Below are 25,471 nucleotides of genomic sequence, written 5' to 3'. Positions count from 1 at the left end.
TGGAAGTTCATGCTATCATATAAAGCATGAACTATTTAATTTTTGTAACTCAAGATGTCACCCCAAAGGGCTAGCTAGAAGGCTATTAACTAGGATCCTTGGCCTTGCTTAAGTACTCAAAATCTCCCCAACGCAAACTTGATGTCGGACTAAGCACAAGCCTGTTTGGATCTTCATACACTCCCCTCATCTATGACATCCTCGCCAGGAAAGGAACCAATCACAAACACCATACTAAAGCTCATCATGGGCCAGGCTTGAGCATAGAAAATGTCAAATTTTAAATAGGCCCTGTCCAAAGCCTGACTAAAAGTGAATATATTTAAATGGCCTGAGGCCTGGCCCATGATTAGCTCTACACCATAGCTAGCTTGTGGTCAGACCTAAAAAGCCTGCGCTATATTGTTCCATAGCCACATGGGTCATAGGCTTACATTACAGCGATACAGGACTTCAGCAAAAAGGGCTAGGTAGAAGGTTATTAATCAAGGTCCTTGGCCCTGCTTAAGAACCTAAGACCTCAGTTCACACCATTTGTCGAACAAAACACACACCAAGATGGGTCTTCACACACTCCCCCCATTTAAGCCTTGACATCTCGCTAAAGAAAGGTCCATCACAAACACCAAGATCATCTCAAGTCAGCCCTAAAAGGATCTTTGTTATAGTATCCCCTAGCTATATACCATGCAATCCAGGACCTTATCCAAAAATGGCTAGCTAGAAGGTTATCAATTGAGGTCCTTGGCCCTACTTGTCCAAGACCTCCCCAATGCATACAAGATGTGGGACAAAACAACTACATGGTTCCTCAACTCTAACAACCCACTCTTCTTTACAAATATTTTTTCGCATATATATGTAGAAAACAAATACATTAAATGTTATATCCAAAACATATTATATCTGGCATTTCAAGACATGCCAATTGAAGCATCCATATTGTGCCATATTTGTATCATGTATCCATGACCGTGCATCATACTTGCAATGTTAGGTCTAACTGGTTTTATATAATTTGTTGTACTCAAGGTTTGAAATCTTGGTATTGGACCCCATACTAGCACCCAACCAATACACCCTATACCAAGTGTTTGGTAGGATACATACCCCAGTACCAACACTTGACTCGAGAGGCATACTGAGTCTGCATACCCCCCTAGTACACTATGGTGTGCCTCGTACCAAGCGATACGGTCGAGTACAGGAAAACATAGTTGTACTGATGACAATACACCAACATTGTTCTAATATTGGTTCTAGGCAACCAAAAAAGTGGATAGATGGCAGTAGGATGAGAACGCGTTGTAAGAAAGGGTTGAACTATGAAATAAACCCCATTTTTTTCGTAATACTATGTCAATTTTTTAGGTAGAAATGATGCCAACTAAGGGTGAAAACTCATTTTGACTCTCATCTTGGCCCATGACAAATGAAAGATGACAAATTAAAATTAAACATCCCCAAAAAAATGAAGAGTTGTTCAGAAGGCACAGCCGATGTGAATAAGACAAGATTTCTTTATATTAGTTCTACCTCGTACAAGTAATCTTGCATTTACCTTCAAATTCATTTCATTATTTATTTTTTTTCAAGATTAATTGACATTAAAAGGTACGTTGTACCAGCCCGAACCAGACAGTGTGGAGCGTACCGTACCGTACCGGTACTCCGATATGTATGGCGTACCGACACTCGGTATGCCAAAAAAACTATGTACCGTACCATACCGATACTATGCTAGTATGGCATCAGTATGTGATCCAATACTGAGATACAAACTTTGATTGACATACTATGGTTTCTTTAACCCCTAACCAATCAGATTATTTGGCATGCACAAAAAAAAAACCCGAAAGAAACTTCAAAAAGATTCAACTTCTCTCAAGTAGGACTGTAGTAGCAACTAACTAAAAGTGGAATGGATGATATGGGATGCTAATACCCATCCATCTTATGCTGAATAACGAGTCTGAGTTGACAATTACAAGGGAAAAGCATGAAAAGCTTAAGGGCAATTGGTCGTTTCCTGCAAACTTCAGGACCCTGTTTAAGAATATTAATTGCAGTTTCCTCGCTCAGCCCAAATGGTCAAGTTGCTTGAGGATTTTATTTTACAAGGTTAAACTTTCAGAATGGGTTTTCAGCAAAAATCCTAAAGTACAGAAGATTCATGTACATGTTTTTATTAACAGTAAAAAGCAAATGGCAATGATTATAATTCAGACAACAAATATAAATGCTCGAATCTATTCAAATATAGAAAGAAAATAACACACAAAAAAGGCATTACAGAAGTATGGTGTCAATGCACTTACAGATGGCCTCAATTCCAAAGAGTGATGAAGATTCTTATTATCCTCAATAAGTCTGGTCATCTCCTTTTCTTTCTCTTCAATTGCTCTATCAGCAATATCACGAAATGTATAATGCTCTTCCTAGAATTTGACAAAGTCAGAAACTAAACAAGATAGATCAAACCAAACATCTAATTGCAAGTCCAAGATACCTTGAGCTTTTCATATTGTAGTTTAAGATCTTCCAACTCCTTCTGCACATCATCTCCAATACAGTTAATATTTTGAGCCTCCAATGTATGATATTTCACTGCAAAGTGTATACCTCTTACTTATATATTATTAACCATATTAACTAGACAGCGCTATGTGTTTGTGCTTCTCTGTGTGTGTGGCACGCATGCATATATTTGTGCATGTGCTTGTGCAGGCTTGAGAGAGTTTACATCTCCAATGTTCCTCTATACTCTCCAAGTTTTTTTGCCAAGTTTCTTTTTCAGACAGGTATTGAGAGGCAGCAGCATCAAGTTTCATAGTTACGTTTCTTATCCGTTCCTCAGCATCATTAATAGCTGCATCCCTGAAATCAAAATTCAATTGAAGATGATTCTATCTACCTGCTGTTAAAAGTCTGCAAAACATTTGCAATCTATTAAAAGGTTTAACTGGACAACCTGCTGTTCTGAAAAGTTCAAACAAATTTCAAAGAATAATAGAAAATTGGTCCCAGAATATCAAGGTTTTCGGCTAGCAGAATACTATGTTTAGCTGATAAATATGTTAAGATTTGCCAAATGAAATGATATCTGAAGGTGGAAATGTTAGGACAAATCCTCAAACTGTCCACAAGTCATCAACTGCAATTACAACAAAAATATGTTATTTGAGTACCAAATCATTATTTGATACAATAATATATTCAGAGCTTGATTATTACTAATGGGTTATCTCCTATATTTGCATTCTAACTCTTTCTTCTCAAGGAAAAGCAAGGTGTGGTATAAGGGTGTTTCCCCATGGCATAAAATCCCCAAATCTTGACACTGAACAAATTTTTCTTGCCTTCTAGATTTACAAAAATTCATTTTGCTTGTAACACTTTTTATTCCAGACTTGAGATAGAACAAAAGAATATTGGGCATCATGACAGCGAAGAAGCATTGCCTGATATTACTGGGTCGATGAGCAACATAGCCAGAGAGGCAGAAAAAATTTACTTAACACAAGAAAGAAGCTATATGAATTAGAAACAAAGATTCTCATCAAGATTAGTCAGATGACAAGGAGCACAAAGATACTAAATTGTTCTCTGGCCTTCACATGGGAGAGAATCCAATCAATTGTTTGTGCCATTCAAAAAATGAGTATACTTGGACTCCAATAGCAAGGCTATTGTTACAATTATAGACATAGATGGACATAAGTCTCCTAGACTGCTCACCATGATTTGTCTATGAGATCATATTCTGAGAGTTGACTTCCATAACACACTTCACATGGAAACAAAGTCATGGGTCAAACTGATGGGGACTTAAAATTTAGCATAATGGTCATGGTAAGCAGGAAAAGACCATACCTAAGACCCAAAATAATGGGTGATCACAACTCAGCAATAAGGCCTTCATCTAAACTTAGTTTCTGGCAAGCTGCCACCTTCATTGGTAAGAAATAGAAATATCATGAGATTACTTCTCTTATAACTTAACTTATGGTCCTTCTCTGTCAATTCTACTATTTTGGCATTTCAGCTTTGACAGAGTAATTGTTCAATGTTCTACATCACAGAGCTTCTCTAACAAGATTAATCAATGTGATTAACCTTCGTCTTCTCAGAGAGAAGCCTTTAGACCACATGTGGAAGTCAAGTTAAAAGTTAGAAACAAACAAATGTTCCGCAGAATTAATCGATCCTCTTCCATTTCAGAATCCCTCCCTTCTGTGGATTATCCCATGTATACAAGATTTTGAATCCCTCACTTCTAGGCCAAGTTAAAACCACCTAATATATCACTTAAGGTTCTAAATGGTTATCCTTGTACACATGGTCTCTCATGCCTTGCTATCACAATTCCTTGTACAATTTACTCCATATTCTCCTTCAACATGGGACTGATTTTTCCAATGAAATTGATGTGACAGCCCATAAACCTTCTGAAAACTGCTATCAAACCAGACAATCAGATAATATGATATTACATCAGCCCAAAAATCTCAGTTTAAGAGATCAAAACAACATCTTGTAAATGACTATATTTGACATAACTTGGAGAAGAAACATACCACCATCTTGTCAAGGATAATGTTTTAAAGAACTGATTTAGTATCCACCTATTTGTTCCTGTGCATGCCAAGTGCCAACACATTATACCTATTGTCTTGGTCCCTAGAAAGCACAGCCACAATGCAAAATGCTCCAACCATACTGATCTTGTTTTCTTGAATAATGGTTTGGCATTATCTTTGGACTGCTACCCCCCCACACACACACCCCATTTTTTGTGAATCTCAGAATTATGTTGCCTTTCCAGAAGAAAAGAAACATGATCCAATTTGCTGACCTTTTTATTTTAAATTATTGCAAGTATTCATCTTGTAACAACCTAGGACCTCACTCAAAATGGCACGCCAGAAGACTATCATTTGGGTTTCTTGGACCGGTATAAGTGCCCAAGATCAATCCATTGCTAAATAGAAGTGGGATTAAACACACACCTGTATGGGTTCTCACATAATCCCCCATTAAAGTCCTAGCATCCTCTCTAAGCTCAAGGTTCAATTAAATCCAATTGCAAATACCAGGATCGGCCTATAGTTAGCCTCAAAAGGATTTGTGTTGCATTGTCTTTTTGTTTGCATGGCTGTTAGCCAAGTCCGCTCAAATACCATTTGTAACAGCCCAAGACCTTACTCTAAAAAGGCTAGCTAGAGAATTATTATTTATTTCATCAGCCATGTATATGTACCTAAGATCTCCCAAGCACATAATAGATGTGGAGCTAAACACATGCCCACATGGGTTCTCACATAGCCCCCCTAGAACAAATAAACAATAACGATTACAAGTTTATCTCTGAACAAATTGCATATTCTTTGTTTGAATATAGAGTTACTTTGCAATATCCTTACCCATACATGATGTGGCTCAATGAACACAATGTTTTCCCCATTATGGAAATAGGACTTGCATATTGTTTCATATCAGTGTTCCCTCACTCACATAACACCAAATCCACTAATAATACTATTATTAAGGTCTACCGAACCAGTATCAGAGGTTGTACCAGCCGACTACTAGTTTGGTACGATATCAGCAATACCGTACTGGCCTGTGGCATACTAGAGCTAGGGGGGAGAGAGGGCAAGGGGGGAGAGAGAGAGAGAGAGACGGAGAGAGGGAGGGAGGCTGAGAGAGAGAGAGAGAGAGAGAGATGGACAGGGAGAGAGGGAGGGACAAGCAGAGAGGGAACCCACTATCGGCTCATTGTTCACATTGGTAGCGATGATACTGAAAAGTCGAAAACCTTGGCGACAAGGATCTTGACCTTGCAAAAGATCATGAGCAAGAGGCTCGCGCATGGCAAGCACGACTCAAATGAATCAGGGTAGGAGGCTTTAAATGTAATATTAGGTCGATTCAACCTTCGAACTGAGTCAAACTACTCAAAACCAAGCGGAATCGAACAATTCTGACATCGCTAGTTAATCGTCTAGATATGTCTGTTTGTCATATAGAACATTTTAGAATAACATAGGCAGCAAATAGTAGCCACCTAGCACCTGCACCCAAGGTCAGCCCAAAAATGATAAATTAGAGATCTAATGAGTAATGAATATGATGAGAAATACAAAATCAAGGTTCGTCGTCTCGGTATTAGATCTCGGATTGGTACCATCCTATTACAGTATCGGTATGCAATTTAGTATGATACACTAGGCATACCGAGTGTCGATTCGGTATGACATAACGTACTAGTTCAGTACCAGTACAGTACGGTGCCGACTAGTACGACAAACCTTATGTAAAATTATAGTTATAAGAAAAAAATAAAATGATATAATACATATCAAAAAAGATGTAGCAAGTCAATAAGAAGTGCAACATGACTATTCAATACTAATAAGATGCAAAAACATTGGGGTTGGCACCTACTTGGCCAAGGAGACAGTTTTAAAAGTAGTGGTCGTACATGGAAACCTATTTACCTTGCAGAAATTTCTTTATCATGGTTGACCAAAGCATCTTGAAGATCGTGGATAGCTTTGTCCCTTTCTACTAATGCCATAACTACTTCTCTTTCGGCTTCCTAAAGTAAACAAAGGGCACAATAAGCGTAACATGGAAACAAAAATTTCTTCCAAATGCATTTAAGGTTATCATTAGGCTGTAATAATGAAGAAATTTGCATACTCTGATTGCTTCCTCCTGAGCTTTGATTAATTCTGAGTTCTTAGCTGCAGAAAGCTCAGCATCCTTCTTTTGCAAAAGTGCGTGTGCGCGGACCTTGTATGCAGAAAATTCACTTTCTAAACGGTCGATCTGCAAAAAAAAATAGCAAGTGAAACCACCATCCAACAAATGAATAGTATATAATTTGAAGAGCATTTTCCTAGTATATAATGTTAAATAACACCTATTATGGCTCCAAAAAGATGTGCATTGATCTGTCATACAATGGAGGCCTTTGACAAATAAAAGTTTGAAATCTTTATGGAGAATTGTTCTTAAAATTAGTTTCACCTGCTCACTCAATCTAGGACTCAAAATATAAATTTGAGACTACAAGATTAAAAGATGAACTAAAAAAAACTGAATCTAGACTAGGAGTTAAAAATTCTGAAACCATTCATTTCCACTCATTGAATAACATTTTGTACAATCTCAGCATATTATATGCTGCTATCAAAGGTAGATACTTTGTAGGGAAACATGACTTATTCTAGATGATATAAGAAGGCAGACAAACTAAAACACAAGCCTTCTCATCTATTAGAACTCAGAAGGGCTAGAAGAATGAACTAATCAATTAAAGGAAATCCAGACAGCCAACTCAATCGGGAGACTAGGAACATCAATATCAAGAGTTTTTTCATAAGACCTTACTAAAACAATTAGTATGGTCCATGAGAATTTGCTAGATGTTATGCATGTCATGTGAAGTAATTGTGGTGGATAGGCTTGTTGCTTTTATGATATTCCTTCTAGCCAGCTTACATGAGGCATAACTTTGATGAAACCCAGTAACTCAATTTCCTTGACCTTATGCTTCATATAAATGTCCTTGTGATTTAGTCAGCTAAAGGTAGTGAAAGAATGTAAACAGGTATGGAATTCACTGAAATTTGGTACATAGAATTATGGGAATCTTTTCATTTTTCAACTAGACCTCTTCAAGTAACTGGATGTTGAAGAAACTTTCAAAAAATATTGACCCATAATGGTGTCCATAATTGTTGATTCTGGTACCTTAATCATGTCAAGGAATTTAAGTCATGGGTATAAACACAGAATAATCCGAGCATAAAAAAATGATGTACAGGATTCACAGTTTTTAAATGAACCAATTATGTGATACATATGTTTAGAAACAATTATATTCTTTGTTCTAAGGCTATAGAAAAACATTTCAATTAGAAAAAAATAGGTCATCAAATCGAGTCCTTATGTACCTCTAGTAAATCTTTCAAATGATTTAAGTACCTTCTATGTAATTCTGTGCTAATATTCAGCAGAACACAGTCTATTACTTTCAAAGTAACAAATACTCGCACAATATGCAACACCATGGACCTTAGCTGAGAACATTCAACACAAAAAACACTAGGCATGTATAGACAAACATTTCAGAGGTCATGCAAGAGCTATAGTAAATGTGCTGCAAGGAAGTTTCAATAACACAGATGATTATAATATTTGCTACCAAAAATTAACCTTATGAACGTAGAGTTTCCAATACATCAGCATAACACAGTACAATGAGTTTATCATATGTTATAAACAACTTATTTCATGAGTAAAAAGACTATGAAGTGAGTTTTACACAACATCAAGGACTTACATAACATATAAGTGATCAATCAAAAATAAAATCCAGCATAAAAAACTAAATAATGGATACTAATTAAAGATATGTGAAACAAGAAGATGCCAACCAACCGAGTTGGTAAAGCCTCTTGTCTTGATAGACGAAATCTAGGTTTGATCCTGACCTCACTCCAATATTCCCCAGCTGAGCATCCACCTATTCTACTTGTGAAAAGTAAATCAAGATTCAAATTTAATGTTTTTGCCACTAGAACTGAGCTAAAATTAATCTGTGAAACTCAATTTTGGCAGCTTTAATAGGTTTCAGCTGCAACCAGCCGTCACAAGCAAGCCAACAGCAGCTCATTCTTAGGCAGGGCTGCATGTGTGTTCACACATCGTCAACCATTTGTAAGCCCCCTTTTTCTAATTTCACATTCAGAGGCCAGGTTTTCATGTTTCAGAGTGAGCATTCCATTATTTGACTGGATTTAAATGCATTTAAGACAAATCTCTTGCTGGGTTCAGCAAGAAGCCAAAATAGGTAATTTGCTTAAACTGAACACCTTTTATTTCCTTACTTGGATCTATGGAAGCTAACAAAACACAGTAGAATTTGCTTACCTACATGAAATCCATTAGTTTGGTGTGAATTTCGTGCAACACACTCTTTTACGTAGATTTGTTTTAGATTTTTCTTTAAAAGAAAATATATAATTCTTGAAGAGGGTGTTTGCTAAGTAGTGTCATGAATGTGATTGCCATAATGCTGAAAGAAGTTATATGTCTTGGAGACTAATCTATATGACATTTTTACCGGATTATTGGATTTTAACAACATTTTGGCATAAAATAGATTTATGAAATCTAAGATTTAAGAAATAGCCTAGCATTTAAAGTTGAATTTTTGACCCGAGGCTAAAAATCTGTAGTTTGAACTAAAACTGAGAAATCAACTGTTATTGTTAGAGAATTGGAATTTTTAAGTATTTTTTGTGAATTCAAATAGGGAGTCCTTTCTTCTTTACATATAGTGACTTAAGTAAATATCTCATTTACTTGAATGATAGCACATGCAAATAAGCTTGCCTCTGGCTATCTATCCCTATCCTGATCTATCTGCCGTAAGGACTACAATCTCGACACTAGACACCGTATCGGTTCCTTATTGGTTTAGTACAATACGCCTCTGTACTGAAATAGCTTTCTAACTATTTTTCTCAATTTTTTATCTCGGTACGCCTCAATACAGGTTGGTACACTTCGGTACGGGCCAGTACGTACCTCGATATACCTTATTACGGCTTGGTACAGATCGGTATACCTTGATACGCATTGGTACAGGTCGATATATCTTGGTACGCCTTGGTACAGGTTGGTACACCTCGGTACGAGATGGTATGTCTCTGTACGAGGCGGTACAAGGCTTGTGCCGAAGGCATGGTGGTAGAACCGAAGGATGAGTTGTGTTGATCCACGTCCAACAGCATTATCCATCTATGGGGGACACAGAAGAAATATTATATGATCTAGTTAGGTGATAATAGGCGAGGGTAAAAATGGATGAAACAATTCATGTGGGCCCCACTTTCAAATATTATTTATGGGTCATGCTGATCCATGGAAGAGATATCATACGATCTATAGGTCATGTGTTGATACAAGTTCCATAGCATCACGATCTATGGGGCCCATGGAAGAGATATCGTGTGATTTGATTCAACTGGGTGATAACTCTGGAGCGTAAAAGTGGACAGAACAATTCATGTGGGTCTCACTTTCAAATATCATGTATCCATCCTAAGTTCCTAACGATGTCCAGAAGGGATCCATCTGATACTTTTCTCCAGGGAAAAATCATCCACTCAACTATATAGCGAACAAAAGCAAAAATTAACCTACGAAACAGAAGATTTTATGGAAGTGGCATCTTCCACAAATTTTCTTGTAATTTACTCTTTGTTTTTTTGGATTTTTTTTCCTTTTAGATATTAACTACCCAGAAAAACTGCCGATACTACCTACGAAACAGAAGATTCGATGGAAGTGGCATCTTCCAAGAATTTTCTTGTAATTTACCCTTTGTTTTTTTGGATTTTTTTTTCCTTTTGGATATTAACTACCCAGGAAAAACTGCTGATACTACCAGAACCAATGCCCTGGTGGAGTCTGAAAGCAAATTCTAGCTTTTGAGCCTTGACATTAAATGCTATCTAAGAGGGCATTAGATTCAATATTTATGTAATTCACTTGCTAATAGAGTTGATGTACCTCATCTTTGGCAGCCATAAGTTCAGCATCTCTTGTATTCAGTAATTGATTCTGCATAGATAACTCTAATTCCAATTGACCTGTAAAGTCAACAAGAGTTGTGTTATCTCTTTATCCTTAAACTAAATAATTACAGAAATACATATAATTTAAAAAATATACTTCTCATTTTAGCTGATTCAATTTCAGATCGTAGGCAGGCACTCTCAGATGCCTCTAGCTTAGTTCTAAGCGTTTGGCATGCTACTTCCCAACTCTGTCGCTCTTTTTCCTGAAAAAAAAAGAGAAAAGAAAAGCAGAGAAAGAGAATGTAAATGACACGAGGCTAAGCAATAAGATATACAGTTAAGGATTGTCACTCAGAACAGATATAACAATCACATATGAAAACATGAGCCTGCAGAGAGAAAATTTGCATATGGGCATCGATTACGTGTTGGAGCTCTAGACAACTGCAATCATCTAGAAATCTTAGAAAAGAGAGAGAAACATGCATTTATCGGTAAAAATATAGTGATACTGCTGAATGGCTCATTATTGGATTTTACATTGTGTTTATTGGTTATTTTTTACATACTTTTATCTCCGCTTTATGTCAGTCACCTTTTATACCATCTAATTATTTTTACAAAACAAAAGTTGCAAATCTCCCAGATAAATGTTCATCAACAGGCATGTAAAGCTGAATTAGGTGGAATGTTATAGCATCATAAATGTCATAAAATAATAATGGTATGCACCTGATGTATGCAAAGCTCAAACATCCAAAAAGGACAGTCATTTTCTAATCAATATTGCAATTTAATTATTAGCCTACTTAACAGTGGGTGAAGATGCAGATTTGAACGTGGGAGGAAGGAAAGTGCTTTATGCCTTTATCTATATCAAGATAAATGCCAATAGACAAACTAAAACATAGTGCTTTATCTACATCAGCACTTGTCAAACTTTTCATCATTCTTGGTACATGTCAAACTCTTTTACTATTCACATCAAAGATTTGCACTATAATTGGCAAGATCCACAGAAGAAAATGAAGTAAAAAAGAGTCACAAATCATTAGCATATGAACCTTTTGTAAATAACATACTGTCAATCTATGACAATGGATTTTGCCCCAAGTCTACTAGTGAAGAAAAGGGGAGAGCACCATGGCATATATTAGCTTACATGTTATAGTTATTTGACATCGTCAAAAAAATGTACAATTTTTAATAATATAATAGAAGAATATCACATCTAAGTGCCCCCAAATACTAACTTTTCATATTACAAACCAAAATAATGAAACATGCCTAAGAACCATGATCTAAAATAATTATTATATTATCACAACCCTATTACATTGTTTATATATAGAACATGTAGAGATAGATGAAGATTTTCAATAAAACCAAAAAAGCAACATAAGTCAAGTGCCTACATGCCAATGAGAATTGAGAAAAAAATTCAGTAGAGATAGGCAAGGCTGGAGGTTTTCTGACGGTCAGGATGATTGGAAATTAAATTGGTGATGATATTATCAACAAATCAACAGAATATGGACATCTTCCATTTCTGGATTTTTTTTAAAGGTTTGCATGTCCAACTCTTCTGGACAATCACATCAAGTGGCCAGGAAACAATGCCTGCTAACATCATAGGAATTGTAAATCAGGAAGAATATGGCAGATCAAAAAGTTTGCTGCAAATATATTTAGATTTCTGTCGGCGTACAAGAACATTGGATATTTTATCATGAAATACCAACCTTGGATATCAACAGTTCTTTAATAGCTACTCATGGAGTGTAAAAGTCAGAAGCTCAAAGATTAATGTATACTAAGGTGATGAATAATGTCTTTAATGTCAGCTGTTGGTATGTTTATGATTTCTACCAGATTATAACCTAGCGACTGTGCCCCCCAACTCCCACATATATGAGCTTCTCATTACAAGTCATCTTAAGTTCATTTCCACCCATGCCAATCCACTGCCATTAATCTTATCATTCTCTTCCCTTCTCCCAATTTAAGGCTCTCTTAAAAAATGATAGAATTTTCTCAATATGTTACCAGTAGTTTATCCCTAACTAACCAAAAATATAAATGACTAAATGAATATATTTCTCCCTCATACATGTTGGTCTTTAAGATGGTTAAGTTCTCCTCTCACTTCCTCCAGTGCAGCTCCAAGTCTTACAGCTTCCCCAGTTGAAGCTGCATCCATCTCTGCAATTTTTGAATCTTTCTCAGCTAGTAGCATCTGCAGAAAAATAAAAACAATCAAATATGAGCCACAGTTTGTTCCCAGCATTTATCAAGGTACTTATGTCTTAAATAACTGTCCTTCAGAAAGCCCATTTGCAGAAAACATTAAACAAAGCATAAGGAAAGCCAAAGCAATCCAAGGAAAGCCAAGGAAGGCCAGCATTCACAATGACCAAGAGCAAGTGACCTCCGTATTTTCAATAAAATTACATCACAAAGTTCAGATACAAGTACACAGGTTAACAAACTAATTATTGCTTTATTCGATTCATCATATTGTTTCTGCAGTTGAAGACGAACTACTTGTTCCCATAAAAGAACTGAAAAATTCTCGAATCCAGCTTGACCATAACTAAATATTGAAGTTAAAAATGCCAAGGAAATAATCAATTTCAAAAAGTTATTGAAAACACGAACTCGATAATTAGTTTCTTAAATTATTAGGGTGATCATCTGAAAGCCCTTAAATGTGTTCATCCCTTTCTCAATAATAAGTAGGATGTAATAATACTGCCACATGCATCATGATCCTATGGAGTGTAGCATACTGAAACTTCAACACATACCATGCCAATTAAAGTTATGAGTGGCTTCAGTATAAAATCTTCAAGTTGGTGTGATATTTGTGGATAAAAATAAAGCACAATGATTTACATATGCACGAAAACTTGTAGGTGTGTGATTTTGAAGGGGAGAGAGGAGAGGATAATGGGCTCCAAACTTACAATCTTGATAGTCGGAACATCCAGTGGATGCTATATACAATGGGACTCTGCATCATGGTTCGTGATCTATACATCTTAAAATCAACGAACCAAATTTTAACAAGTTTGTAAACTACCGAATAGATACTTTCAGAGCTTCTAAGCTGTTGACCATGTGGTCACAAAATGAACAGTTTCTCAAAAACCAACATCTAGATGTATACATGGAGTGGGACTAGTTGATTTAAATATTTTTGAGTATGTGTCCAACCAAAACTTTGTTGCTAGATACCCATTTTCTAAGTAACTTTCGTCATCTCATAAGGGATCAGGTGGAGTCCGATCAGATCCTTTTTTAGACTTAATCTGTTTGGAGGTTCGTCTTGTTTGGAACTCAAATCGGTTCAATATGAACAGATCACAGATACAGATAGAGCCAATGTGGTCTGGTGCAGGGTGGATCTGGGCCTGTGCAAGTGCAATCCACATGTATCACTAGTCTCAGTCACATTAAAATAACTACATCAATAAAGAATTGCGGTCAGACTGCACAACTTCAAGGTTCTGAAATGACCTTGACCAGAAGACCTATGAGTCAGCACTTCAGGGAGTGTAATTCACTCTCTTCTAAAACACATAAAGCAAAACCGCCTGGTACATACTATGTAGTACCTGGAGAGATGAGATTGTTTCAGCTGCTTTGCTTCTCTCTGATTGAGCATCAGCAAGTTGTGTTTCCAAGCTTTCTAGTTGCTGCAGATGAAGAAGTAAATATGAAAGATATATGGCCAAAATGTGTAAATTAAACTCTTTTAACTGGCATACTAGACCGAACGGCACCTAAACCAACATCTTTTACCTTTTGGTGCTTAGTAGAAAGCTCTGCTATTGATGCTTGCCTCTTCTCTTCTGCAGCTTGCAATGAACCCCGAATTTGCTCTAACATCTATCAGAAATTTTTATTAGTAATACTAGGATTATCTCAAAAATCAGTTCATATTTTGACTGCAAAACTAAAATAAAAAAACAAAAATAATAAGACTTAAAAAGTTCGCTGTATTGTAATTGTTAATGTTACTGTAAAAATTAATCTATGGCATTGCAACAAGTGAATGTTAAAGAATGTGAGAAACACACACAGATCTATATATTTATTCAGTTTGACATATGTCAAAACAAACTAAGCATTTTCTGCGAGCTCCTCTTGCACAGTACCAATTACTACAGAATTCCAATTGATGGAAAAAAGGTGACATAGTTTAAGAGTTTATATAAACCCAACTTAATAAGAGAAATAAGCCTATTTGGTACTTCTTTTGAAGATGAAAAGCACTTCTTGGAAGGCCAAAAGCTTTTTCGGATGATTTTGAAGTGTTTGGTAAAAATTTTGAAACAGCTTTCTGCCTCCTCCAAAAGCTAATAAAGGTCTACTAAAGAAAAGCTCCAATTTGCAGCTTCTAGGTAAAAGCTCTACTTGAGATGCATTGAGAAGCTGTTTTTTAGGCAAAAGCTCAACCAGGAGATCCAGGTTCAAATCCCAACAACAGAATTTTTTAAAAAATTAATTGAAAACTCTTTATTGCCATAATCATTTAAGTTGGCGTCTTTTTATTGCCATAATCATGCAATCAAGGATTTGAGTTTAATCTTATGATGGTGAGGAGGATCTACCCCCTTCTAATTGTTAAGAGATTGATCAATCATAGGGAAAATGAAGCACAAATCAAAGTCAAACATTAAATAACAATGAGATGGATGTTTTGCGTGATCATATTGCGAATCGTCTTATGAGTCGTGGACTTGTTGTTTAGGATAATTATGCTTGTAACAGATATTGAGAAATATTGGTGAATATTTATGTCGCTATTATGATTGTGAATATATCAACAATTTTATTGCCATTTTGTAACTAGGTGAACAAAGTCAAACATTTATGATAGTACCATATAAATAATATAATATAACATAATATAATAATATTATATTATTATATTATAATCATAAATAATACAATATTATTATATTATAATATAATATCATTTGAATACTATACATTGAAATAACAAGGTCATGTTTTTATATAATAACTATAATATCATTAATAGTTTGATAATACTATAAATATTATCATATTTTTTATTAAATATAAAAAAATTATTTAGATTAAAATATCAAAATAAATAATTTATAAATTTTTTGATACTAAAAGTACTTTCTCAGTTCGGTTACTAAATAGATGTTAAAGTTTCACAGCATTTCAAAAATATACTTACTAAACAGTAAAAGTCTTTTTATTAAAAGCTCTACTACCAAAAATTTACAGACAAAAGCTCTACTACCTACAGCAATGCCAAATGGGGGCTTTGTTGTATCTGATTATGGATAAACTATATGTTACTTTGAGTTAAAAATCTGCCATGAAGTGAATACTTCCATAAGTAGACCTACATTAGGACATTTATATTGATTGTAATATATGTAAAATAGTTCATATACACGAATATCATTATAGTTGATAAGTTAGTTGTTGTTTTTTTTTTCATTTTTGCCTTCTTATTTTAATTGAAGATATGTGAGTCATAGTTTTAAACCCAGGGTTTCATGCGTTATGACGTAGATGATTATTCATGGCATTTCTTGGTGAGAACTTGCTTAAATATGGGTGGCAAATGGTCAAATTCGTGGTATGCTAAGACAGGAGTATCTAACCATGATAGTCAACCCAGACCCAACCCACCTAACAAACAAGTCAAAGCCTTAAATCTAAAGGCAGACATGGACATAAAACACATACTCAGTAAAGCAACATCTAACCCTTTTGCATGCTAACCCACCAAAACAGACCAAAATCTAGAAGGATGAAAAAGCCATGCTAGTAGGGTAGCTATAGCTATCACCTCTTCCGCACAATGACAACCATCAAAAAGTGACATGAAGAGTAGAAGCCATCTTCCTCTTTTTTTGCATCATTGTACTCAATCTCTTTGCCAGATTTTTGATGTATTCAAAAAATAGATTGATGGTGAGAAACAAGGTACACCATCTCGGTACCGAACCCCATAACGGTGCCACCTTGTTACTATGTTGGTATGCCTAGTGCAAACGCCGGTTCGGCATACGGAATGTCAGTACACCCCCAGTATCACGTACCGATATCGAACTGGTATGTACGGTACATCCCATACCGTCTGGTTCGATATAGTATGGTGGACCTTGGTGAGAAGTATCATGCCCATGGAGATGAGTAAAAGAATTTAATAAAGATAGCAATGCTGAGAGGTTCAAAGAGGTGAAGATTGGGAAGAATACATACCCGAGAAGGAGATGGAAATGAAAGTGACAATTTTGGAATTGGAAAGGAATATTTCAGCCGTTATCTCACTTTCGCTAATAGAGAAGTAATTGGAGTAGGACATGAATGATGGTAAAGCACGTGGTGATCCGAGTAAAATATGTAGTGATCTGTTTTTGTCTCCCCTTTGTTTTAATGTTTTAAATTGTTATTTAGGCTTTTTTCATGTTTTTTTAGGTCATAAATCAAGATTGGTTTTGATTTTTTTCCTTTTGTTTTATTTTTTTAATTGTTCTTTTTTTATTTTCTTCAATGTTTTAAATATTAGTGGGACAATAGGGTGATGGATGGGGCACCATCTCGAGTGTTGGAACAAGACAAGTCAGGAAATGGACAGAGATGGGATAGGACCTCCACCATCCCAAATGTCAAGATGCAGGGTGTATTGTCCACAATATTAAAACTCAGATTCCTCTTTTTCTCCCTTCCTCCTCTCCCATTTTGAATGCCAACAACAAGGTGCTTTTTCTATGTTTCCAGGTTAGAATCAATCATTACCAAATAGTTTTGATCCCTACCTTGCTAGGTACCAATCGATACCAACCAAGTGGCCTAATATGGAAGAGATTGAGGTCTCAAGTGTGCCCCAAAATGCAGTCAATCGCCAATCTTATCCATAACCCAGTGTGGTAGCACTGACAGGGTTTTAGATGAATTACATTAACAGCTAAAATTTGGTGACATGATGATAAGCAAACTAATAGTGCGTCATGTTGTAACAACTGATTTACGTGCTGACCAGCAAAGCACAATGCCAACAATATGCACTAGGCTAGTGCCTCATGGCATGTGGTAAAATACAATACTGATTATGTGCTAGCACTAAAGCATGCTATTGTGGCGATATGTGTCAAGCCCTATCACGAAATGACAAAACATGGCACAGTATTTCCATGCCAATGCCATACCTGCACACTATCAGCACATAATACACTTCAATTCTTGGCTATATTAGTGGCTCAAAGAACGGGATTCCACATAATTCAATGTTGTTGCAACAAATGAGACGCTATGTTAGTGATGCATCAATATTGTTGCAGCAAAAGCATTATGATAGGAATCATATGTTTTAATGAAGATATTAACAGCATAAAGTACCTGCTCCTTCTCAAGCAAGGACTGCTGTAAGCCTTCAAGGGCATTCTCCTTGGCTTCCAATGTAAGACGCAGTTCCTCAATGTTATCACGATGTCTGCAAATTACTTATATCAATAGATGTGTAAAAGCATCTTATAATCTAGAGGCTCTAAACAGAAGCTGTAACTATAGAAAAAGGGGATAGGGACTTGCATAAACACAGCGTTGGTTACCGCCAACATATTTTGTCGCTAGGATGCAAATTATATATGTCGCAAGATACCATTTTTAAGTTGAAAATATAATATGAAGTGAAGTAATGCTAAAATAGCAACATGTCTTCTGCTAAATATCAGCTCATATATGTCCATCAAAATGATCCATAGCAGTTCACTGCCTGAAAGGAACAAAATAAGTAAACACAATGAAATTCTTGTAACATGAAATTCCCTTAAACTAATGGAACAGCTAAAATAAGTATGGCCAACTTTAGACAGTTTGAGAGACATCATGAAATAATAGAAAATTTGAGGGCAAGAAACAGAAAGGATAAGTTCGTTTAACCTATGGCTCCTAGCCATCAAATCATCTGGTTTCTTGGCTTCCCTATTACTATGCTATTTAATCTTACCACAATCAGCTTGAACCTCATCAATCTAGTGAGGCTGCAATCAGTATTCCAGAACCTTTCTGATATCTTCTAGGCAAGTTCTCACTCTAGCAAGGGCATGCTAGTCAGAGTAAGTTCAGTTACTAGAAGTACCTATATTCAATGTAGTGCTTCCTTCAACAAGTTTTGTGCCACTGTTAAATTATATATATGCAACATCTTGGTAAATAAGTAAACCACCACGGTTATAGGAAAACTTTTCATGGATCATCACACAAAAAGTTCAAATTGTTCCAAAGTAATATCTGACTTTGAATAAAATCTGCATCTTTAATGAGTTTATTTACCAGGACCATACTACTAATATATGGTATCAATATCAGTTCAATTCAACTTAGCTATGGATATGGATATTTCTATCGAAAGTGGATCTCAAAATGGAACTTAGATAAATCTCACTTGTCCAGAATACCAGATCACTTAGAGGAGGCACAACTAGCTCAACATGTAAATTTGAGTTCAAACCCTGTGCATTGCGTAAGTTCTCCATGGTGGAATCTTCTGACTATCACAAACCCAAAAGGCTGAGAAGAACCCCTTGAAGCCAAGGGACAGCCTGGAGCAGGGCATCTTGTCCATCGTCCATTATCAGTCAAGCTTCTTCCAGCCAAACATATTCTCCAAGCCACTGAATATGAACTCTCGTGTATTAAATCACAAATAAGTTCATTTTAGATATAGTTGGATATTATAAACCAACGACGAGCCTAGAACAGATATCAAAATCATTGTAAATAGAAAGGAGACTAGCAATAGCATGAAACATAACAGGCAGCACCTCATGCTCCAAAGTGGTATTTAATACTAAAAGGGCCTAGGATATTCTTTTTCATAAATTGGTACATATTTTTCATAAATTGGCATATACTACTTTTGGCATATGGTATCATCATCTATTATACAAGGACACTGAGTGTTGATTCATTTTCATATTATCCCACTTGCAACATCTCAATCTTCAACATGGTTCATCTAAACTTACGGAAGATGTTGAAGGTAGTCAGTAGATTGATTTTTAATAAATAGGGTCAATTATGTTATACATAATGAATATTGTCTATTATGTTGCTCATATTCCTTGGTGTCAAGGGTACAACCTCAAATGTTATTTAAGAGTTTGGTTGAAACTGATTAGCAAAGATTATCATTTTCTGATGACATGTTATAAGTATTTGCTTCCCTCCAACTTCTAAGCTTTCCTAGGATAACCTTATTTAAGTTTTTGTTTTATTTTTTTTAGTTATGCAGTGTTTCTGTCCAGCCTATCTTGAAACTTGAAAGTAACCAAAATGTTGCATACCATGATTTTCAAAAGTTACTTTCTTTATCAGAAACACTACAGATGGTACACTTATTTTTGTTTGAACTACAATTACATGAGAGGGATTACTTATTGTTTGCTGTCCGTAATTGTTGCCTTTCAGCATCCATTGATCGCAATGCTTCATTGGCTTGTTGGCGAGTGCGTTCCAATTCTTGTTGTGCCAATGCTTGCTGAGATGAAGCTTGCTCAGCCTTAATATTAACATCGTTGAAGCGAGCTTCTAGGTCATCTTTTTCCTGAAAAAAATAAATTAAAAACAAAACATCAAATCAGGGCGCTGTCCTGAATTTGAGGAAATTACAATTATAAAAAGCAACAACAAGAAGGTAGAGTATACATTCCTCGAAAGATCGAGATGGCTTGTATATGCATATCTAATAATTAAAAATTTAAAACTAATCATGAAGGACAATGAAAATTTAGAATATATAAACGGGTCCATTTGGATGGTGAAGTGTTCTTTGTTTGGTTAATTACACTCAAAAGATAAAGGGAGGACCATGCAGCAACAAACTCATTATTAGAGGAAGTATTGATCTACTTGTCACACCCCTGACCCAAAATCAAAAAACAGAGACATGGCAACCGCCTCATACTCATATGGCATTGCCCTACAAGCATGCAAGGCATCCAATCCGTAATTAAATCAATATAAACATAATAGTATAATAAATCCAACATAGACAGTGGATAAAATCAGAGCACCTAAATTTTCAAATTCAATAATTAACAAGTCCAAAAATTAACAAGAAATACAAGAAATTTGTTCACAAGAATCTAACTTCAACGACTCTCCAAATGTTCAATATAATCGAAGAAGGAAAGCTGCAAAATAGCTATGAAAACTATACTAAAAAATAAAAACTAGTTCTAACTTCTAAGCCACATTAACTATTATGTTCTTTCATCTTGTCACACTCATACAATGGTGCCCTATCAGCCACTAATTCTTAAGATGCATAAAGAAAGAAAAGATCAAATAATGAGAAGTATGCTCAAATATTTATATTCTTAAGAACAAATTAAGAGTTCATATTTCAAGTCAACAACCTATGAAACTACGACCACATTTATATCCTATGGCAAGGCCAGAGAACAAGATTTATACCCTGGAGAGTGGGCTAGAATGCCATATTTATATCCTATGAAGTGGGCCCAAGTACCGCATTTATACACTATGGAATGGGCCAGAATAGTGTAAGTTTTGGAACATTCAAAGTGCCAACATATAACTCTCATTGGCAAGGTCCAAACATAATCAGGCCAAGAGTCAAAAATTTGAAAAATATTAAAGGTCATAAATAATATAGATGGAAAATTCTAAAACAAAAAATTCATGTTTAACAAAAGATGTCTAAACAAAAATACGCATAAAATTTTGCAACAAAAGCAGTTGTACTTTAATTTATGAATTTATTTTCCATACAAAAGCTTATGGTGACTCATTATTTACATAACAAAGAAAGGTTTATTTACATAGAACTGAAGATTAGCATCAGTGTTACTCATTATTTTTAGTGTTGCTCATTATTTTTAGTACTACCAATAACATGAGCTTCTAATAGGACCAACAAATGCATATTAAGGCAAAAATGTGTTCTTCATAGGTAACCACTATTACACGTCCTAAAGCTTTTATAATAAACTTTAAGCAATGAGTTATTTACAGTAGTTGGCTTCCATAACAAAGGGACACATAAATAGAAGAGAAATATAACCTAGATCAAGAGAAAGGAAAGGAACAATATATGAATGATTCTTCCCCTATTTCTAAGGTATCAGCCACTACAATGTGCAGAATTTAATTCTTTTCCCTTTCTCGGCCATAAGACACCTAGAGGAGAATCATGACCTTCTCCAAGAATTATGACTTTCTTGTATGTTTATTTTTTACAAGAATTTTCAAGAAGATCCCTCTCACTAGGAGATAAAATACTGGAGTTAGGACTCTCCAAGGGGAACATTTTAGTGTTATTACTTCATTATTTAGACAAAGATTGAACTGTACAAATTTTTCTATGTATTCTTCATCTTCTTATCTCTTAAGTAATTCTTGTAAAATTAGTATCTCTTAACTAATTCTTTTAGAATTAGTCAGAGACTAACCATTATAAGTCAAGGATTTGACCCCAAAGAAATTTTATGTATGATATGAACTTATTTCAGATCTATGTTTCGTTTTTAAAATATGGACCAAAATTTCAGCACACAAATTATTGTAGTTCAGATTAAAGGTTATTCTACATTATTCTCACTTCAAAAATCAGCACTAATGGTACACTTTGTAATGTCATTCAAAACAACTCTTGGTGACCCCATAGATGCCTACAGATTCCCATGTGGATGCAAGAGCATTTAAATGTACGCAAGATAAAAGAGGAGAAAAGAACAAACGCTAAAACTAAAAAACAAATAAGAATCTGTTTAAACTGTTCACCTTCTGCAACTCTTGTATACGTTGTTTTGCACGTTTGTGAAGCCTTCCAAACTTGGAGTCCAGTTCAACATACTTATCATCACGCTCTTTTATTTCCTGTTCCATCTTCTTTTGAGCTACAAAAATGAAACTAAATAATGGTTTAAGATTTCAAAGGGAGTTTAAGAAAAAAAGTGATACACCATGCCATACAAATGCTCTCACAAAGATAAACAAACTGATTATATTTTTTAATTATAAAACCATGACAAAGCAGATCTTATGGAAACATCTTATAATTATTGACTCGGATTTAAGATTGGCTATCATAAGGCTCAACAGTTGACCATTTAAGGACATTTCCACCACTAAAGGATTCTCTGCACTGTGGGATCTTATAGACATTAATAGCAGGACTTTTTTCTTATAATCTCATCTTGTAGCGAGACAAATAAAAATTAATAGTTGTCTTCCAAAAGTCTATCTCTTTTCAATTTCATCATTTCCTCTGATTCTGTGATGCAGCCCGAGGATTAGAGACAGCTCGAGAAGGGTTTGTGAAGAATGTCACGGTTTCAAGTTAGGTTAATCTATGGATGCTGTCTAGAAATTTTTATTTGGCACATCCCAAATTGAGCGCTGCAGCCAATAGCCTAGAGCTTTCTACATTTACATATCAAAGTTGTCAAAGAGAGGACCGTAGAGCTTTTCAGAAATTTCTGCATGTAGCTTTGCTATTATTTGTTGTAATGATAATGAGAATAGGCCAAAATAGTCATATCATCAACCAGGTTCATGCTAGATACAAAACGAAATTGCTATCATGTAAGTTTGCACGAAAAATAATACTTAAAAAACAGCAAGGACCCATTTTGAGAAAGTAGGTTGTAAGAACACAAATCTTAAGAGAAAGACAAGACTAGAGAGAGAAAGCATCATACCACCGAAGGCCTGAAGAGACCCAAGTTAACGAAATGTCAAACATCAAATTGTGCTGCATACAAGATTTAACTTTTTCCTATTTAATATTACTAGCATTGCAACAAAAGATGAGTAAACATTCGAATAATGGATTGTTAATTTTAAGATGTCAAACAAGCAATTGAATCAGAAGTAAATGAAGAAAGCAATACAGATCAAGATAAGCAGTTTGTGAATTTGTTATTAAGAAAAAACAACTAACCTTCAACAAGCTTTGCAGTAAGCTCTTGAACCTTTCCATCAGCCTCAGAATATGACATCCTGAGATGCTCCAGAGCATTATCTGCTGCCTTTTGGGTTTCTTTGTGCTCTTGAATTTCCTTATTCAAACACTTTATCTGTTCATGTAGGCGGTTCACTTGTTCAGAAGCCTCTTTATCTTCACCATTTTCACTGTTTTGCTTACAAGCATCGTTTGACCTAAGAATCTCTGACTTGAGGTCTCCAAAATGAGCCTTCAAGTACTCATTCTGTAATCTGAGCTCAATAACCATTTGTGTGAGTTGGTCATGGGTTTCATCAGGGCTAGCATTATCTTCATGAATACCATTTTCCACATTGAAATTTGCAGCAGAACCATCTATCTTGTTGGATACATCACCAAACTGCTCTGATGAACCATCTATTTTTGCAGCAGCATCCTCCAGACCTTCCACTTTTTCACCAATCCTCTCTTCATTACTGGAGATGGCTGTGTTCTCCCCAGTAGCCATTGTAAATTATATTGATTTGAGCCTATACAAAGGCAAAAATGAAAGCTTACCACTGACACAAGCAGCTTAAGCACTGATGCAGCAAGGCATAACAATCTAAACTAAAAATAGAATGTGATTTCATATTCCAGTTATTATAAAATAGTCAAACAAATAATGAAGCTTTTGCAACTATGCGTTACCATCATTGGCTGTTTCACGAGTAATTAAACAAATAATCAAAACCAGCTATTTCTGCAACAAATTCTACCCCGAAATTCAAGAAATCAACACATACTCCAGAACATACAAGTAAACTCCAATCCACTTCCTTCATCACGCTAGTCAAGTGATCGACGAAATGTAGCTTAATTTCATCTATCCAGCTCTAGTTACATCCAAGAACTAGACATAAAATTTCAAAAACTTCCTCCCCCTTCCTTCTTTTATTCAGAAGATCGGCTCACTATTGGGATCTGAGTAAAGACTTTACACTACCATACATGCTGATTGTTAACGCCCGAATTAACTTACAATGCATCAAACCCTTGTCTCAAGATCTGAAATTTCGCAATCTATTAATATTCTTGGAAAATTCTACAAATGTATGACTCAATCTTTCACCCTTTTATCTATTATCCCTCCCTAAAACCCTCATTACTTGTCATGCCAGCGAATATCAAACAAGAACTACCGTTACGGAATCGAGTCCCCAACAACCAAGACTGGATCCCTCCCACTATAAGAAAATTCATCCCAACATTACCGATTCTTCCTAACAAGATTAGTCTGCCGATGAATAGTACTCCTAATATCAAAATACCTCGGATCCAATGCCCAGATCTTGCAATTTAAAAAAAAAAATCAGGTTGGAAAGATCTGAATCGGGTCGAAAGGGAATCCTGACCTGATCAAGAACGACGCGATCCGAGGTATGAGAGCTCGGAGGGAGAAAGAAAGGAAGAAAAGAGGGTTTTAACTATTTTTCTTCGCTTCTTCTTCTTCTCCTTCGGTGGTCGGTAGACGGGAAAAATTTGGAGTTTCGGATCGGGGATGGACCTCCGAGGTGGCAGAGAGGTGCGACTTAGGAAAATAACTAGGGATATTTTAGCCTTTTAAAAGAATATTCTGAGATCTTGATGCGGAGACGGTAACGTAACGGCTTCATCTCTCAACCGGAGATAAATAAATAAATAAATGAGTAGCAACCATATAAGTGTAATAAACGTTTCAGGAAAAAAATAAAGAAAATAATTAATACTTATTAGTTTGTATCTAAACAAAAAAGAAAATTTAGAAAATAAATAATAGACATGAAACATAAAATTAAAAAATAAAATATAAGATATATAAATATGAACTAAAGATCCTAATTTACTTAACGTCGATTATGAGTAGGACTATTCAGATTTGACT

At 35.5% G+C, this 25,471-nt stretch overlaps 1 protein-coding gene across 2 annotated transcripts in view; it reads right to left on the bottom strand.

Annotated features, from left to right (window-relative positions):
• Window positions 1–25,153, bottom strand: part of LOC103706878 (protein GRIP) — a 32,044-nt gene extending 6,891 nt beyond the window's left edge. Inside the window, exons 1-15 of one of the 2 annotated variants that reach the window (XM_008791142.4) lie at window positions 24,963–25,153; window positions 23,566–24,098; window positions 22,404–22,519; window positions 20,033–20,202; window positions 17,994–18,087; window positions 14,403–14,489; window positions 14,216–14,296; window positions 12,709–12,834; window positions 10,753–10,861; window positions 10,591–10,670; window positions 6,706–6,834; window positions 6,501–6,601; window positions 2,744–2,877; window positions 2,510–2,607; window positions 2,319–2,438 (exon numbers count right to left, since the gene is read on the bottom strand). In XM_008791142.4, coding sequence (XP_008789364.2) covers window positions 2,319–2,438; window positions 2,510–2,607; window positions 2,744–2,877; window positions 6,501–6,601; window positions 6,706–6,834; window positions 10,591–10,670; window positions 10,753–10,861; window positions 12,709–12,834; window positions 14,216–14,296; window positions 14,403–14,489; window positions 17,994–18,087; window positions 20,033–20,202; window positions 22,404–22,519; window positions 23,566–24,076 — 1,956 coding nt within the window. In that variant the 5' untranslated portion in view covers window positions 24,077–24,098; window positions 24,963–25,153. Of the gene's footprint in view, window positions 1–2,318; window positions 2,439–2,509; window positions 2,608–2,743; window positions 2,878–6,500; window positions 6,602–6,705; window positions 6,835–10,590; window positions 10,671–10,752; window positions 10,862–12,708; window positions 12,835–14,215; window positions 14,297–14,402; window positions 14,490–17,993; window positions 18,088–20,032; window positions 20,203–22,403; window positions 22,534–23,565; window positions 24,099–24,962 lie in introns of those variants that run through there. The other variant, XM_008791143.4, reaches the window with a different exon arrangement.
• Between the last annotated feature and the right edge of the window lie 318 nt (window positions 25,154–25,471).

Source organism: Phoenix dactylifera, chromosome 2, assembly GCF_009389715.1.
Source record: "Phoenix dactylifera cultivar Barhee BC4 chromosome 2, palm_55x_up_171113_PBpolish2nd_filt_p, whole genome shotgun sequence".
Classification (NCBI taxonomy): Eukaryota; Viridiplantae; Streptophyta; class Magnoliopsida; order Arecales; family Arecaceae; genus Phoenix; species Phoenix dactylifera.
This window is presented reverse-complemented; position numbering and strand designations above follow the sequence as displayed.